The following is a 17,462-nucleotide window of genomic DNA, read 5'->3' on the forward strand; positions in this document are numbered from 1 at the left end:
GTATTGCCAGATGTGCGAGGCGATACGTGCTTCATAGACTTAAATTTACGTTTGCTTAAGATAACTGACAATCGAAAAAGATAACGAGTAACAAGTACAGGTACTTAAAAAAATGGTCCTTTATAATCTGCAAGACGCTATGATACACGTGATATTTTTGTCCATTGAGTAGCCGTCCAGAACTTGATTTTAGGAAAAAGGAATTCTTTCAAGCAAGTTTGGAGTTTGAGAAAATAATGTATATAAAAACTTTCGAATGGCGAAGAACTACAAATAATCGAAATTCTTGCGAGTGTTAATAAATAACATGACAATTTGTTAAGCGTTACATTATGGATTAAACTTTGGTCATTACCTTATAAAAATATAGAAAATCGTAAACCCAAATTGATGAGATAATTATGATATCGTATTTAATCTTTCGACAAAGACATTATGGACAAACAGTGGTCACGAAATTGAAAGGCAGCCAAACAGATTTAGATGAGGATGGCTCGGCGGTTAAGAGATGTTCGGATAGTATTTTTGCACTGTGTAGACACACAACGCTATTGTTATATTATTTTTAAACGTCAGCCTTGTAATAGGACATTCAAGACTTTCAGTGGCAAAAAATAGAGAGTCAATAGTGAATAATAGACGACTGAAGCCTTAACTTGCTTGTCTTAAATTGTATGCAGTGGCAAACGTTATAATTACGATTTTATTTATTTTAGTATACTTTAAAAACACAAATACCAAGTGTTTTATTTCATGTTGATCATAATACTCTCAATTAATATCTGAAGGTAACCATGTTAAGAATTGTTTACTGAATATTCTATGGGATCGTCTTATAATCAAGGACTGCTGCTACCGACCATTTTTGAGTCTATACAGAGGCAGAGAAACTTATTTTTGCATAAGTTATAATCATCATCATGAAGGTCTAAATGGTTTAAATGGATATATATATATATATATATATTTAAACATTAATATAAACGTTCTTTTTCATATGTTATTTCAATTCACAAAACTGATATACAATAGACTAGTTAGCAAAAATGTAGTCACAATTATTGTCATGTAACAAACACGATGGGAATAAAACTTCCTAACCATTATTATTTTTCCTTAACAGTAATGAATATAACTTCAAATTATTTAAGAATAAACCACAATCAAATTATTTTTTTTCATCGAGGCCAGGGAACCATGAAAAAAGTCAAGATTTTTACGTATCTACTTAGATAAATAGAGCATTCTGTATATAAACGACTTTACATCTAAATTTATTTGGCACTTTGATTTAATTATTATGAACGACAAAATTTTACAACTTTTTTCGTTTAAATACTTAATATGCTTTACATCAATTACTGACCTTACTTTCAGGATTGTATTTATCTAAAATATATTACCTGTAAGGCAGTGCCGATTTAACGTAATTAGGTGTTAAAGAAAAATATTAGATAAGGCTTTTTAAAGAAAAATCTAAATCAAATTTAATACACTTTCTAAATTTAATTTTATAAGAAAATGTATTATTTTATTTAAACATACATTTTCTTGAAGCAATGGTCACTTTATAAATAAAATAAATCTCATTAAGACTAATTTTATAATTCGATATAAACTAATTTACTTTTAAATAATCGAAATGAAACATGGTGGTGAGGGGTACTAACGAAACAATATTTTTCTAGGCGCGAAAAGTAAAAGATTACAACAAAAAAATAAATTATGTATGATTAAGTTTAAGCGATATTGTTGAAGTAAAATAAAATATGATACGTACACTCACCAATAGATGTTGGGCCGTTAAGTTTCATGAACAAATCTTTTTCTTGAAAGATGTTGTCATTCGGCTTGTCCTTTTCCTCTGATCGTACCCGCTCTCTCGGCTCACGTATTCTTTGCGGGAGCGCAGTTGGAGGACTGGAGGCGGCGACTGGAGCGGGTTGGACGTAGGGAACGGGGAAGGGAGCGAACAAGTGGGAGGCGGCGGAGGGTGCGGCGGGGGACTCCACGGGTGCCGCTTTCTCCGCGGCCATAGGCACTGCCGGCGTTATTGCTACTAGAGGAGCACTAGCATTCTCTATAGGCTTTTCTAATATATCATCTTGAGGCACGATTGGCTTATTCTTTTGCTTAGGTTGCTTATACATTGGTACATTTTTATTAGTATCTATCGCTAAACATTGCGTCGGTTCACTTGTCTTTTGGAATTGCTTTATATTTGTAGGCATTTTAGGCACTATAACAGGACTATCTGATATTGCTGAAACCACTGGAGTTTCGTTGGTTTGCGCAACAACATCAGGTCCCAAATTTTTATTTTCATTAATATTTAAAATATCAGACTTTGCTATATTATTATTAATAGAACTTATTGCGTTTAATTGAGGTTGCATATTTATTGCTACAGTTGGCGCAGTTATATCCACACTCCTGGCCCCAAAGCCCAACTTAATCGAAGTGTCATTAAGAGACACCTGGTTTGCTATAGATTCGTTCACTAATCTCGAAAACTCTTCCGCGATACTGTGCGACGGCGGCTCCTGTGTTCATAAATATTTAACAATTTAATATAAACACGTACCTAAATACAAATAATAGATAAAACTGTAATTTTAATTTCAAAAATTACCATAAAACGATTACTTAATTATTAATTCGATAACACTAAGGGAATAATTGCAATTAACAGTAAGTATGTCTTACTATTAATTGCAATTATTCCCTTTCAGACATTGTACCAAAAATGAAACGTTGGTGTAAATATACCATCCGTTTTCTGCAAGTTCAGAAACCCCGACCCGATATGGAAATTACGCAATTATTATTCTCGGTCGCAAGTGTTGGCAAAGTAACAGTTACACTTCTATGACAATAGCATTACGATCTTTTATTGAACTGAGTGTTTAAAACACTGATGTTTTCCCCCGAGCTGTTGACGTTAGGTGAAGGTGAAAAGTCTGGTTCTTTCGTAAAAGTATCAGAGCATAGTGCATTATAATTAGTTATTGAATAAAGCAAAAATAGTGTCATGTAAGGAAACATGCATACCGGTTGCGGTGTTTGTCTCTCGCTCGTTTCGTTCCCCATAAAATATGTGACATTATTGCATACTTCAGGCAGGACTTCTTGATCTAAAACAACGAAATTATAAAATTTAAATATAGCTTATTTAATATAGCTTTCCACTCATAATATTAAAATAATCGACGATTCCAAAAGTGAGTGTAAATTGTTACTTGAATAAAAATCAACAAAAAAACTTGCAAAAATTCAAATTGTATAATTTGAATTCTTTCAAACAGTTAACAATAACTATTATTTTATCGGTTTAAATTTTTTTATACATACATAGTTACCAAAAATTTACCAATTAACTGTGGTGCCCTCATTCAAAAATGCTCATAGTTTTGTATCGTCAAAATCGTGCCATGACGTGTATATTCGTCAATCACTGAATAAGTTGAGCTGATAAAATATTGGATGCAAAAGATGGGTTTATTTTAGAAAAGTGAAAATTTTATTACTAACATTTACTTCTTTTGCATATAAGCATGTAATATATTACATACATATTAAATTATGGTAAAACACGATAAATTCAATTAAATATTAAACACATAAAAGTAAGAATTCAAATTCTGGGGAAACGTTGAGACTATGCAAATTGAAAATGGGTAACGCGATTCCTCCCTGTCGAACATCTTTGGGTTGGGTTTTTTTCCATGTACTGGGTATATAATTCGGAACAATATTCCCGTCTAATCGACTTGCTCCAAATAGCCTAGTTAGATTTTTTGTTTCAATTGGATACTTCGCAAGTGTCTTCAATAAATTTGAGCAAAAAGTTGAAACGCGATAATGTTCCATGGTTTTTTTTACATAGCATGAATGCCTAAAATGTTGTGCCTCTCAAATCATGCGCTTCGTATTTGGAACGATTTTTTGTTGACGTTCATTAAATTAATTTAAGTGTAGTAATTATTCCCTTTCTCTGCGCGACAGCTTCCAATTCTTTTATAAAATCAAATTATTTTCAGACAGACGAGAGTTCCTGTCCTTTCATATTTTTTGGTTAAAATCTAAAAACGTTATCATTACTACACATAAATAAATTCATTATGCGAACTGATAAACTTTTTCAACCAGTGCATACCGAGACGCATGAGGTATGAGGTCATCTCAAACTGTTCATATTTTCTACTAATTCGTTTTATTTCGACATATCCTCAAAATATTGTAAAAATCTTGAAATTTGAAAATATGTTTTGTTTTTTTTTTTCTCAAAAATTCCAATTTAAGTAGCTAATGTTCACTGACTTATACGCATGACGAGTTTACTCGTAAATGACAGTTAACTGGTTAAATAGAATTTAAAATGTATGTACAGATCTAAGAACAGATCCAAATGAGGCGCGATAAAACTTAACTGTTCTGATCGTGATTAATAATTTCTTAAGAACATTGTTAGTGTCATTAATAAAATAGCAACCTCTTTTCCAGTCCAGAGTTATATCGAGGTATCACTTTTATATATAAGCGTATAGTTAAAGCACTCACGAGTGTCTGGGTCTATAATAGGCACTCTGTGGCTGCGTTTTGTAGGGCCGGATCGAACACCTGCAAAAATAACTGTTGTTAAAATACACACGTTAAGCAACAATGTTATTATTATCAAGATTCCAGCCGAAGGACGTCCAGTGCTGGATAACCTCATAGATTTAGGATTTTTCGTCTGAAATGCCAACGGACCACCATCGTTCGTGTAACTGACAGTCGTTAGGAGCCGTAAGGCTCTCGTGGGGCGACCAAGAGTCGGTAGACGAAGCGTAGGTAGGCCCCACAATAGATGAAACAACTTAATACAGGACGAGAGAAGTCACAGGATAAGTCCAGCACGAAGTCAGTCCTCGTGGCTGTCTTTAGTTATAAGCAATTTTTATATGGGTGATTTACAAGCTTTTGCAATAGAATCCCAGTACTCTTCCGTAAGCTATAACTGCGATTTAAAAAAATTTGCAAAAAAAGTTTTTTTGGACACCAAAAAGTAGTGTACGGAGTGTTTCGTTCAACTGTTTTCCTCAGGTCCGAGGCATTTTGTCCGAACAGTTGGTGGACTCAACTTCATGTAAAAAAGAGAAGTAATCCATCATATATTGAATTAAGAATTTGGAAGAGGCTTATGCCTAGCAGTGAGAGTCTATCGGCTGATGTGATCAACGTCGATTCGAGATGTAATAAAGTAGTGGGTAGGTGTACTGAATTGCACTTGTACAGCGTGTTGTACAGGTATGATTTAAGTAATAAATGTTTATGTATATAACTCACCGGGCATAGTGGGCTGTAGATGGGGCGGAGGCTGAGGGTGGGCGATCGTTACGGGCACGGTGGGTGCTGCGGGCTGTGGTCCCACCAACGGCGTGTTCCCACGTGTCGCGCCCGATGCGACACCGCCGCTCGCTAGCTGCTGGTTGTTCGAGTAGTAAACTGTGCAACAATCCACAGCTATAAAATACACCTTCTAGACCTGCGTGATACCCTGTCCTCTGGAGTAGGACAGGTTTATATGGAACCTCCTTTGCATTAGTGGGGCCCTGGAACGCGCTGTTGATGACTAATACACGAAACCAACGCAACAACGACGATCGACGATTGCCAACAAAATTTGTTGATATACGAATTGAATTTTGGAAACTGCTTTTGATTATTATATTATATTTGTTATTTTTTATATCTGGAAACATTGACATTGGATATTGTTTCATACCTTAATTAATAGCAAATGAATTATTCATTCATACTGTACTATTTCCTATCATTCAGTATACATTCAACATGTATTCATCAACATCTATATTTTACCAATGGTTTTGTTATGCCTAATTACGTCACCACCACCCTGTAACAAAACCGCAAGAAAGTTTGGCGGCTCCCCTCCTTTTCCAAAAGGGAAGCGATGCTGCCGCAAGCAATGCTTCTCTACCCATTTCGACTTCGCAATCCACTCACTCTTAGTCGCCTTGTGTAATTGAATTCGGTTTAATAGTTTTCTTGTAAACTTAGTCATGTGCTTGTACTTCGTCGGCTCAGAATAGATCGTAAAATCCTTGATTTTGATTTGGGCTATTACCAACCCCTAGTAGAAAAGAATATTTCTACCAAATTAAGTGTCTAAGCATCATGATTCCAAAGACATCGTGACGATTCTGTAATCAGATGGTAATTTCTTATACATAGATTATTGAATTGAAGATATTATATTTAAGAAACTTTAGATGTTGAAAACTTAATTTTATTTCATCATTAAAATTTTCGCGGTTGATTGCCATTTTGCGCGTCTGCGAGAGAGACGGCTAATCATATTTACTTTTGTACAGGTAGCGACGGCGATATATTAACTTTTTTTTGTTCCAATGTCTGTAATTGGCCAATTATAATTTTTACATATATGGTATTCTATTAGTTGCAAATACTAGATTTTTCTTTTTGGCAAAAATATAAGTCAACTTCTCAATTTCGTATCAAGAAATAACTTAAAAAAATATGAATAGAATAATTTCGAGAAAATAGGTATTGTAAAAAATCTTTCCTTTAAATACGTATTGTTAAAAGCGCAAATTCATTCCATCTAATACCACCCATTTGTTCACTTTAAGGATTTAAAACTACTTTATCCTTTTTTAACAATAGAAACAATATAAAAGTATGGAACAAAAGAATTGAATGTTGAAGACAAAGTGTAAAGCATTTCTACAAATAACTTCCACATTAAAATAGATTGAATACCTTTTATTGTCTTAAGAATACAGAAACAATACTTAAGCACTGTTACCGTTTTAAAATATTAGAATGGATTTTATTGTATTACATTGTGTCCGAAAAAGAAACAAAAAAACAAGTCAATATACAAACATATTGTTATTTCTATTTATCTTTTATCTGATAATTAACTATTTCTCAGAATGTTATTGAGAAATATTTCGTTTCATAACTAACTAATTAGTCTGCTGTTTATAACGCGTAATAATTAGTTAATGAAGAGTGAATTTCTGCAAACTCATATTTACCAAAAAGAATATCTTATTTTTGCCTCATCACGTTTCATATATTTTTCGACAAATATCAATTTTATTATCGTTTAATATATTGCTTAGAACACGTTTTTTTTTTATAAAAAATTGTCTTCGTAGTTTCAACCCATAGACGCTCACTATAAGCCATAAGCGTACCGAAAAGATATCTTTGGGGGCATATACCATAATCAGTCACGCTGCTTGGCAGGCGGATTGGTGGTCGCAGTGCGGTATTACAAACTTTTGGTACGCAGAGGACGGTGGCAATCCCGATATGCACAAAGTGTAAATTTCGTAAGTTCCGGGAACCGAACCCGCGACTTACGATCGCAAATCCTTTTCTACTGCTGAGTTACCACTATTTTTATTATTAAAAACATAGTATTTAATAAATAGTCAAATTATACGCCACTATTCGAATTATTTTGTCTTTGTTATATTGGATATTTTAAGTTAATATCTCCGCGGTTGCCAAAATTTGGAAATCCCTGAATTATACGTTTAATATAATTTAGAATTAGTAGATCGCCAAGATTTTTCTGAAATAAATGTACGAAAGCAATTACCTAAAATGATCAGATCTTTTACATATTTAAGTTTTTCCTTTAACAGAATAGTTGAAAATGTTTCTCCAAATAGGCCTAATTTTAAAAGACAAGTTAAATCGGAAGTAAAGCAATAAATAAAATGAATTTATATTAATGATTTATTTTGTGGTGTTAATTTGTAAGAGGAAAGTCATTTGTCTTCGTTTTGTTCATTGGAAATATTTTTACATATATTTGAGTGATATTCGAAAATATAATATTTACAATAAAACCATCTTTTTAGTAAATATGTCGGTAATGACAAACTCCTTGATAATTACAGCCATTTTTCCGAATTTTAAATTTTCGCGAGCTGTATTTAAATTTGTTTTTTTTTTTACATAAATTGTAATCATTGATATCATATAAATTAAAATAATAAATATGTATTAAGTTTAAATATTACAAATTACCTTTGGCTTGCATTGGGTGTCTACTAGCTAAAACGACGATGACGATTCTTTTAATTTTTGTGATAGTTGGTTACTCTTCTCAGTAAATCTTTCAAATGCTGGTGGATTTGTTTAATAACGATCGGTATTTCTTTTGCACGTAATTTTAAGTAGAATAAAATGATTGATATAAGTACTTTGGTCTTAATAGTAAAATAATTCAACATGCATTCTTTTTTAATTCATAACAGCTTCAATTCTGGGTGAAATTTCTATAATGCTATAAGGAGCATCAACTCTCATTCTTAATTTAAAAACTTTACCCTTGTCATTGCCCAGTCTTATAGTTGTCCGTAATTTGAATGACATGTAAAAATATAAACTAATTTTTTTTTTAATTTAATTACAAATATTTTTAAAAAGGAACTCTGGATCATTTATTATGGCCACAAATAATCCTTAAAAGAGTCAAATGGCTCGCGAGCTGCAGGTAGTGCAATAAAAAGGTTAATAAATCATAAAAAACTATTAAACTGAAAACCTCGCTATACCGAGCCGGTTAATTTAAATGATTTGAAATAGTAAATGCGAGAATATACTTACAAGGCGGCGTGTGGCTTGCTGGTGTACTATAACCCAGGTACGGTGCCATATACGGGTAAAACCTGTGAACAAACGATACCTTCGATTGATATCATTATAAAATGGAATTGAATATTCTTATCACTATTTTCATTCTTCTTCTTTTCAGTCGATAGTCGCTCATAACAACGCATACAGCAACTTCCCAAGACATTTAAGTCATTGGTCCACCTATTGGGAGGCCCATCCACGCCGCATCTAACGGCTCGTGGTCGCCACTCGAAAACCTTTCGGCCCCAACAGCCACCGGTTGCACGAGCGATGTGGAGCACATGCTCCACAGTCCCCTTACCTAATCTAATCTAACTTCAGAAAGTTAATTATATGAGAATAGTTTCAAATAGAGAATATACCTATATTATGAATTTTCTGTATCACTTCACTTATACCTATATCGTGAATTTCCCGTATCACCTCTCATATACCTATGTTATGAATTTTCTCTATGACCTCACATATACCTATATTGTGAACTTCCTGTATTACTTCTCATTTACTTATGAATTTTCTGTGTCACCTCTCATATACTGATGTGATGAACTTTCTGTGTTATGAACCTCTCATATACCTATGTTGATATGATAGACAGGTGCTTACTGTATCTATCTATAAAAGTAAGCCCTGTATCTATTGTTTGAAGGCACAAATCGATATAACCAATGGTCAAATAATTGTAATGGAAACAGTAAAAAAATTACTATCATCATATCAAATGAGCTCTATAACATACAGTATTTGCAAAGTTACGAAATGCAAAAAGAATTAAGTAATACATTAACATTACAGTAAAAGGGGTTTGATTAACTATATTATAAGAGAAACAATACTTACCTTAGTCTAAATTGTCCAAATTATTTCAAACATTTATTATAAAATTAAATAAAAAGTGCAAATAATACATAATACTTAAAACTAAAACTGTAGTGCTACCCAAAAGAAAAAAATATGCTATTAAAGTTTTACACATAATATAAACGTTTCTCGGCTAAACTTTATTTTTAAAGAATTTTAAATTGTATTTTTGTATTTGCAAACTATAAACTTGTAAAAATAAAAATAGTTGTTTATAAAGTTATCCCAGTCATCAACCGCATATTTTACATAAAGAAATGAATGTGTTTATTTACTTGACAATACTACTCATGTGCATATTTTTTTGAGTAATATTTGTGGTGTAACTCAAAGAGTAAAATGAGAAGCAGAGTTCGATACATTTTTTTGCTTGTTGTAACCTCAAACTGGTTTCTTTATGAGACCAAGACTCAATAATAACTCGATCGCAATTAAATAAAATAGCGTGAACGGCAATCTCTTTTTGCGGCTTGTGTTAAAATGCTGAATACATTTTGTTCATATTATCTCTCATATTTCTCTTAAGAAGACTACGTAAAAGGTAAGTTCTTATAGGGCTAGCGATGTTTTAACATAAGCGTTTCCGTGGCTCTAACGGACACCAGAGAAGCAGAAACTGTGGAAGTTTTAGTTGTTGCAACTCCAATGCATCCTCTCCCTGTCCTCTTATGAGAGAGTACACGAAAGCATTTTCCAAATAGCATTGTATTGTAACAAGTATTTTTGTTACTAAGTAAATATGTTTGATATTTCTATATATTAATATACTGAAAGCTAGCTTACCCGGAAGATGAAGACCTCGGTTGCTGATAGGTTTGAGGCAGCCCCATATGTGGTTGAAATAACAGAGTAGGATGGTGATACACCACTGGACCGGTCGCGCCTCCCGCAGTATTTCCCAAGTATGGCTGCTGTTGTCTGTGAAAAGTTTAATTATAATATTTACTTAAACGTATAATACATTAAAGTAAAAAGAATACTTTTTATTCCATATTTGGATTAAAACAATAGTTCAAGAACAAAAATAATCCTATTTACGTTAGACGATTTTTAAATGTCGTTCAATAAATAAGGAGACTAATTAAGCAAGCAAGTGATATACACATTAATTTTAACATTTTACAGACAATAACACTCTAAGCCGTTCAAAAGTTCATAAAAACTGCTAGGTGTGGTTTAACATAGCATAAACTTCAATATGAATTTTTTGTTATGAGTTTTCAGAGCTTAAAGAAAAATTCATATTCCAATACCCTTAACAAGGAATAATATATCTCACCTGGGATGCGTATTGGGACGAGTACCATGTTGGGCTCTGTAGGAGAAATTTGGATATTGTGGTCTTGCTTGTTGACTTTGGCTTTGTTGTGAAACGAAGTTGAGACCAGCCTGAAAATTACAAAGAAATAGTCTGTTTTAAATGTGATAGTGAATAAACAAAAATTTTTGTATAAATGTAAGTTTGCGAAGTGAATGTATAGCTCATTTGTTTGCAAAAGGTTTAAAGTTTTTACACATATTACTAAACACTTTGTAGTAATCTGGATGAAACATGTTAATTACAATGCATATTTTTTTATTGGAATTTAACTTTCGACAGTGCAAAGTATGCAGTAACGTATAGTTAATAACAGTTCATTAAAATATGTAGTAATCCGAATTATGAAAAAACTTTTAAGTTATTTTTTTCTTCTGAAGCCAATGATTTGTAATTAGGGTTTGCTATACGTTAATGACTTATTAACTAATCTGTATAGAAACAATTATTATACATTGCGGTCTAGTTTATCCAATGAAGGATAATTTTGATGTTTACGATACTTAATAGATTGTTTTTAAATTAAGAAAATTTCTGGATTATTAAATATATTTACGGAATAAACACCATCAGTGTGTAAATAAAGATCACTTATTAATTTGTTCAGCATGTACGATATCGCAACGCATACATCAAAAATCAATTCACCAGGATAAAATTTTGAAATAATAATATAATTTAGTAATTTTCATAAAAAGCAATACTTTAATTTAAAATCATTATGTTTTTTGCCCATCAACTGTAAACCAAGAAGACATCAAATAACAGTTCGCATAATTGAGCAAATAATAATATAATACTGGAATTAATGCTTTTAATTACTAACATATTAATAGAACACGATTTGACTAATTATTAAAAAGTAACCCCGCTAACTACCAATACCCAGAATCAGATATTTTGTTATTGAAATATTGTAAGTGCTCATTTTTGGAACGGAAACCTCACCTCTACGGGGGAGGGTACGGGTCATATTTTTGGTGAGAACCAAATTAGTACACAGGTCCCCGTACCTGTGTAATTCCTAAAATCCTACGTTTGTGAGAAATGCTAGCGGCAAAAATTTAAGACGAAGTGTGCTCAAACTTTACGTTTCTTAACCTGACTATCACATTAACCTCCCTCCTCGCGTCGCAATCCTTATTGCTCATGGTCGTGATCCGCGAATGCATCCATAACGAGTGTTTTCTTGAGAAATTATTAAGTGTAAACTCTGTAACAGTTACCTTCTCGGCACATAACACCTATTTAAAACAATATATTTAGATAATAAAGTAAAAAAGTTTTGTTTTAATTTTGTAACATTATTAATTTGTTAAATAACAGAAAAGAAAATTTAATAAATAGTTATCGGAAATGGATTTCACCCATGTTACGTACATTTACTACGAGGACAGTTTCATTGACGTACATTCATGAACGAATATAGATATATTTGCTTTCCGGCTACGGATATTTCTGTAGAAATTAGTTCTGTAGGTGTAAATCGATGGTAAATTCCGAGAAATCTGTCGGCGTTCTGTTTTTATCTTAATTAGCGATTTATTGAACTCAATGTCTAGGTATTTTTATTTCTCTCTAATACGATCACAATAATATTTTCTGTTTTCACATTATTAATAACTCGATTTATTTATATAGGTGTTACGGTGAATTCGACCATCTGATTTGTAGAAAACAAATACATTGTATTCTTTTCAATGTTTCGCATTAAGCAGCTTTTTAGGCTAATTTTGCAAGAATGCAATTGCATTAGAGTTAATTAAATAATATTGAAGCCCTACAACTAATTCTTGAGAGAAACTAAATTCGTTCAACATCTTAAATAGCGTTTGCTGACACTGCGCGCTACGTCAATAATTGGCTGACATTGAACTTTAAGACAGCGTCAACCACTATAACAGTGTCATTTTTTTGATACACTTAACAAGTATGAACATATTTAAATGGTAACATTTTTATAACGTTATATAGGAATTATAAGAAATAATGTGTTAAATTACTGTACCACGAGAACGTATACGTGGCATCTGTACTCTAGAGGTTTTTAAAAGTTCGCGTAGCGCTCCACGTGTTAATCTCCTTTAGCCAGTGAAGGAGGGCGAATTCGTTATGATATTCTTCTTAGTTTATTCACTTCTGCAGTGATGGCCACTGTCAGGAACTGTTTTGCTTTCATAAAAATCATTCAATGACAGTTTTGTAGAAGCAATACAATCCAGTAGGTTTAAATACCTTTATGTTTAAACAAAAATCTTGTTCGGCAAATGTTTGACAAAGAACTTAGTAGTCTTATTACAGTATCGTATACTACGTCCATCCGTCACATACAAGAGTAGATATTATGATGTAAGCGATGTGTACATACCACATTATTATATCGATTTTGTAACAAGTACATGACACAAACGCACCACACGTAGACTGTTCTTTTGTTGGAAGGATTTACGGCAGTTCCATTGAAATCGGCACAATAGCTTTCTCCGAGACGAATGACGTAGGTTGTTCACTTGTCTCGGTGGGAACTATATATTCCAAATTAAGGGATATTGTTGCAAAAATAGTAATATATTATACTAATATATATATGGATCAACCTGGAGAGGGTAAGCGTTTTCAAAAGGACTTATTTAGTGGGTATAAAATGTATGCTGCAGGTGTCTTTTCACGATTCCTCAATAATATGTTGCAAGACATAATAAAAGTCGCTAAGTCACGGAAGTCCCTAAATTTGGTTCAAGACCGGTCATGGTGAGTATCTTTGAGGTCTGCTGCAATGTAAAGGCCCCCCGCCTTTACGTTGCAGCGGGCGTTTTTCAGCTGATGATGTTCTAATTCAAAAACATATCTTATATCACTGGGTATAACTTTTAATAAATAGCTTATTCGATTCCACTTCTACGTTTTCGTTTATTTTCATTATAAAATGTAGGCTTCAACAAAACTAATATAATACGTAACCCTAGTACATTAGTCTTATTAAAGACTATTTTGGATGCGGTTATAAAATATAAGCCATTCGTCTACTTTAGAATTGAAAAGTATTTCTGATTCTAAAAATAAATAGCCTTATTTATTGTAACAATTGAAATTTAAAAAACGTAACCTGTTTATCATTCTTTGAGCAATTAAGAAGATTGGTGCATCGAATATAATAATAATATAATGATTGCGGACGCAATGTAAGCGTCTAATTATTCAGCCTCATTCTACAGTTTTGACTACATTAAGCTCAAAATATTTAACGATAAACTGGGTTTAACGATTTTTTTAATTGGACTCTGTGAAAAATTGTTGACTCGTATAACATCGAATTACAATCTAAATTCAACTCGGATACTTTGTTAAACTGTCACCATTCGCAGAGCAAAAGAAGGCAGAAACAAAATTTTATAGAAATATTAACACCATCAATCAAAAAATAAAGATATTTAGTTTCATAATAAGAATCATCCTTCGTGAAATAAATTTAAACAAACTGATCAAAGGTCGTATTATGGATACGCAAAGGAATTGCAAATTTTAATGGCATCGTCCAATTTTATTGTTCAAGCCTTGAGACGCTTGGCGAACAATCGCTTTATATACAAAGATCTAAAACAGGTTTCCATCATTATTGTGCATGTCAAAGTAAAGAGTACCTCCTGGGAAATAGTGAAAAGTTCAGTAAGGGATAATGCAGATGTAATTAATCCGACTTTTTATGTTATCCCTTAAATTAATTCTTAAAGCTAAATAGTTTCTAGGAATATTTCTTAAGGTAGTATGTTTCGTATTATAACAAACGAGCTGCAATCATATTCGTTTTGAATGTCTGTCATTATGCATTGTTAAAAGGGTGTAGATGAACCGAACATAACAGATCAGTGGTAACATCGATCTTGAAACAAATTCTATGGAGGAATAATTGTGAAGATGGCTGTCACTAGGACTATACACCACCGATAACGCAACATAAATTGCAATAACTAAAAAAAAACAAATATTATGTTTACATTTTTTTGAACAAAGCTTATGTTAAACAGGAATAATAATGTTAAAATAGCAAATTCTATCAATTTATTTTTAAGCATATACTGACCATGGTTGTCTTGGACATGTCCTGCTGAGGCGCTGGCGGCGCGGACGGTTGAGGTGTCGGTTGGGCGCGCAAGTTCGGCGGAGGCCCAAGGTTTGGTTGAGTCACCGGCAGGAAGCTGGTGGTCGCCGTCCCCGTCGGATGATAGCACTCCGACCCTGAAACCAAAATCAATATTGACTACGACGATACTGATATATACAAAATGTTCGCTGCCCACTACTCACTATGTGGTGTTGATGCCCGCGGATAACTGCTTCGCGCTAAGGAAATAAAAATAATAATAAAAAAGAAAACAAAAGAAAATTTCTATTAGTTAAATAATTTACGCTGCTACGCCACAAAATTTATCATTTGCTAGTTATACGAACGCAATTGCGATTGCTTATGCAAGTGCGACATTCAGCACACTTACGTGACTGCGTCAGCAGCCTATAGTTGCTGGAGGAGCCCACGCAGTTCGGATAACGCGACTGCTCGTGTTTGCTCGAAGCTGGCAGGTATTGCATCTGCACTCGCGGCCCGGAAACTCCGTTGCCATTCCCGACACCATTGCTCGCCAAATCAGACTGTCCGCCATGCGATAAGAAGCCATTTCCTCTTAGTGCGACCATTTTAATTTCATGATACAGATCCTTCAGAAATTCAACCAACCAAACATTGAACCATTCCCAGAATAATGGAGACGAAATCATCGACATAGGGCAACGCGCACTTTATCACCTCATAATACTACGACTACGCGGGTCGTGTCTGCGGCGCGCTCCGCATACTACTGCTACCGTTACTATTTCGTTTATATTATTACTTAAGAAAATGTTTAGGCACCGTAATTTGAACTAAGCTAATAATTACGTTTGCTTGTTAGGAACGTGCATATCGCTTATTGCTTTCGAATGTGCAGTCCGCATTCACAATTTAAGGCTATTTAATGCAGCACTGAGAAAATCGATAAGAAGAATCTGACCGCGCGGCAAGCCGCCGCCACCGTTGCGGCACTTCACGCGGAACCGCAATTTATTACGAAGCTCGTATATTTATTAAATTATGAGCCTTTATTTAATAAAAAATAAAATTCTTTTTATTAATAATATTCGAGACTGCCGCTAAGCCGACCGTCGCTCAGCTTACGTCACGCTTTCTTTTGTAAAAAATTACTCACGACTACAGTGGACTTTGCGAGGGGAAAAGAGATGAAACTACTATGAGCTCAAAGCTTTACGAATTTTGGGGCGTTCCCGCGTATACGCTACCCTTCGGCCTTCGTACACGGAAAAGAAAACTTAAAGTGATTCCATTGCTGCGCGGTTCGAAAAGACTTCGTAGTTCGTAGAAACTTTAGCGGCAATGAATGGCTAACAAAGTCGTATCGTAGTTCGCTCGCTAATCCTGCATTGAAAGCAACGTGGTGTATAATATATAAACGGCATGGGGAGCATTATTTTTTAGGGTTCTCTGGTGTTGCTAGACGTAAACGACAAGCAGCGCCCCCGCGTGAATCGATATATCGAATACAGCGGCGTCGGCCTTTAGACGTGCGATAGCGAGCTTGTTTATGTCGATTAGAACTTATCGTCGCAAGTATTTAAGCAACATGAGAGGGCTGGCACAGGTGCAATTATAATTTTGAATGAAACTGATTTCACTTAGAAATTAACAAGTTTAAGATCCGTTTATGACGAATGAGGCTAAACGTTTAAAAAAATGATTATGAATAAGTACGATCTAGGCGTAATAGAGACATGAAAAGAATTTTACATGATTTAACAATAAATTTTCAACTTTTTTACCAGGTTGGATGGGGTCATCATATTATCTGTGTTGTTTATATAAATTAAAAAAATATTTTTAATCGTGGTTTTATAAGTGTTTAACAAATTTTTGGTATCTTTAAAAATCGGTACGGTATCAGTAACCGTATCAGTTTATCGGGCAAAAGAAAATATCAGGAACAAATTAGACGAATTAATATATTTTTATGTGAATGTATCTTAGTTCTTTACGGGATACTTCAACGCAAAGCATTTTTAATTGACTTTATGAAGGACTTAAAATTTTATAAGAGCCACAATTTTTAATATTTTCGTTTATTCCTCTAATTTACAGACATCTTTCGTATATCTGTCGAGTAATCATTATCATCAGGGCTATGTCGCACAATTGCCTGTATTTTTAAGTAAATTCATCTTTTCCTTCTTTCGTCGTTGGACCTCGTCGCTTTTGGCGATATCAATTCATGTTTAAATTTATAATATTAATAATTACTTAAACTTAACTTAATATTATACACACGTGGACGGACCACGTAGTTAAAGTCGCGGGAAGTCGCTAGATGCAGGCAACACAAGACCGGTAATCGTGGCTATCTAGGGGGAGGCTTATTAAATTCATTCAAAAAGTTAGTAACAAAAAATGTCCATATTTTTATAATGTGATTGAATATGTTTTACTGATAATTTAATATGAGTAATTAATTACTAGAATACCATAAAATGTGAGCAAACCAACAATCTGCTAAGA

General features: G+C 33.5%; 1 protein-coding gene across 3 annotated transcripts in view; it reads right to left on the reverse strand.

Annotated features, from left to right (window-relative positions):
- LOC137920701 (eukaryotic translation initiation factor 4 gamma 3-like) overlaps window positions 1-17,462 on the reverse strand; it is a 48,595-nt gene that overhangs the window by 18,089 nt on the left and 13,044 nt on the right. For 2 of the 3 annotated variants that reach the window (XM_068763897.1, XM_068763895.1), the window contains exons 2-10: window positions 15,170-15,195; window positions 14,946-15,100; window positions 10,826-10,935; window positions 10,330-10,464; window positions 8,656-8,717; window positions 5,329-5,487; window positions 4,561-4,620; window positions 3,052-3,134; window positions 1,781-2,543 (exon numbers count right to left, since the gene is read on the reverse strand). In XM_068763897.1, coding sequence (XP_068619998.1) covers window positions 1,781-2,543; window positions 3,052-3,134; window positions 4,561-4,620; window positions 5,329-5,487; window positions 8,656-8,717; window positions 10,330-10,464; window positions 10,826-10,935; window positions 14,946-15,100; window positions 15,170-15,195 — 1,553 coding nt within the window. The remainder of the gene's footprint in view (window positions 1-1,780; window positions 2,544-3,051; window positions 3,135-4,560; window positions 4,621-5,328; window positions 5,488-8,655; window positions 8,718-10,329; window positions 10,465-10,825; window positions 10,936-14,945; window positions 15,101-15,169; window positions 15,196-17,462) is intronic. The other variant, XM_068763896.1, reaches the window with a different exon arrangement.

The sequence above is a fragment of the Battus philenor genome, unplaced genomic scaffold (genome assembly GCF_028537555.1).
Source record: "Battus philenor isolate CCGP_79_NKW_IND1 unplaced genomic scaffold, ilBatPhil1.0.hap1 SCAF_1, whole genome shotgun sequence".
In the NCBI taxonomy this organism is placed as follows: domain Eukaryota; kingdom Metazoa; phylum Arthropoda; class Insecta; order Lepidoptera; family Papilionidae; genus Battus; species Battus philenor.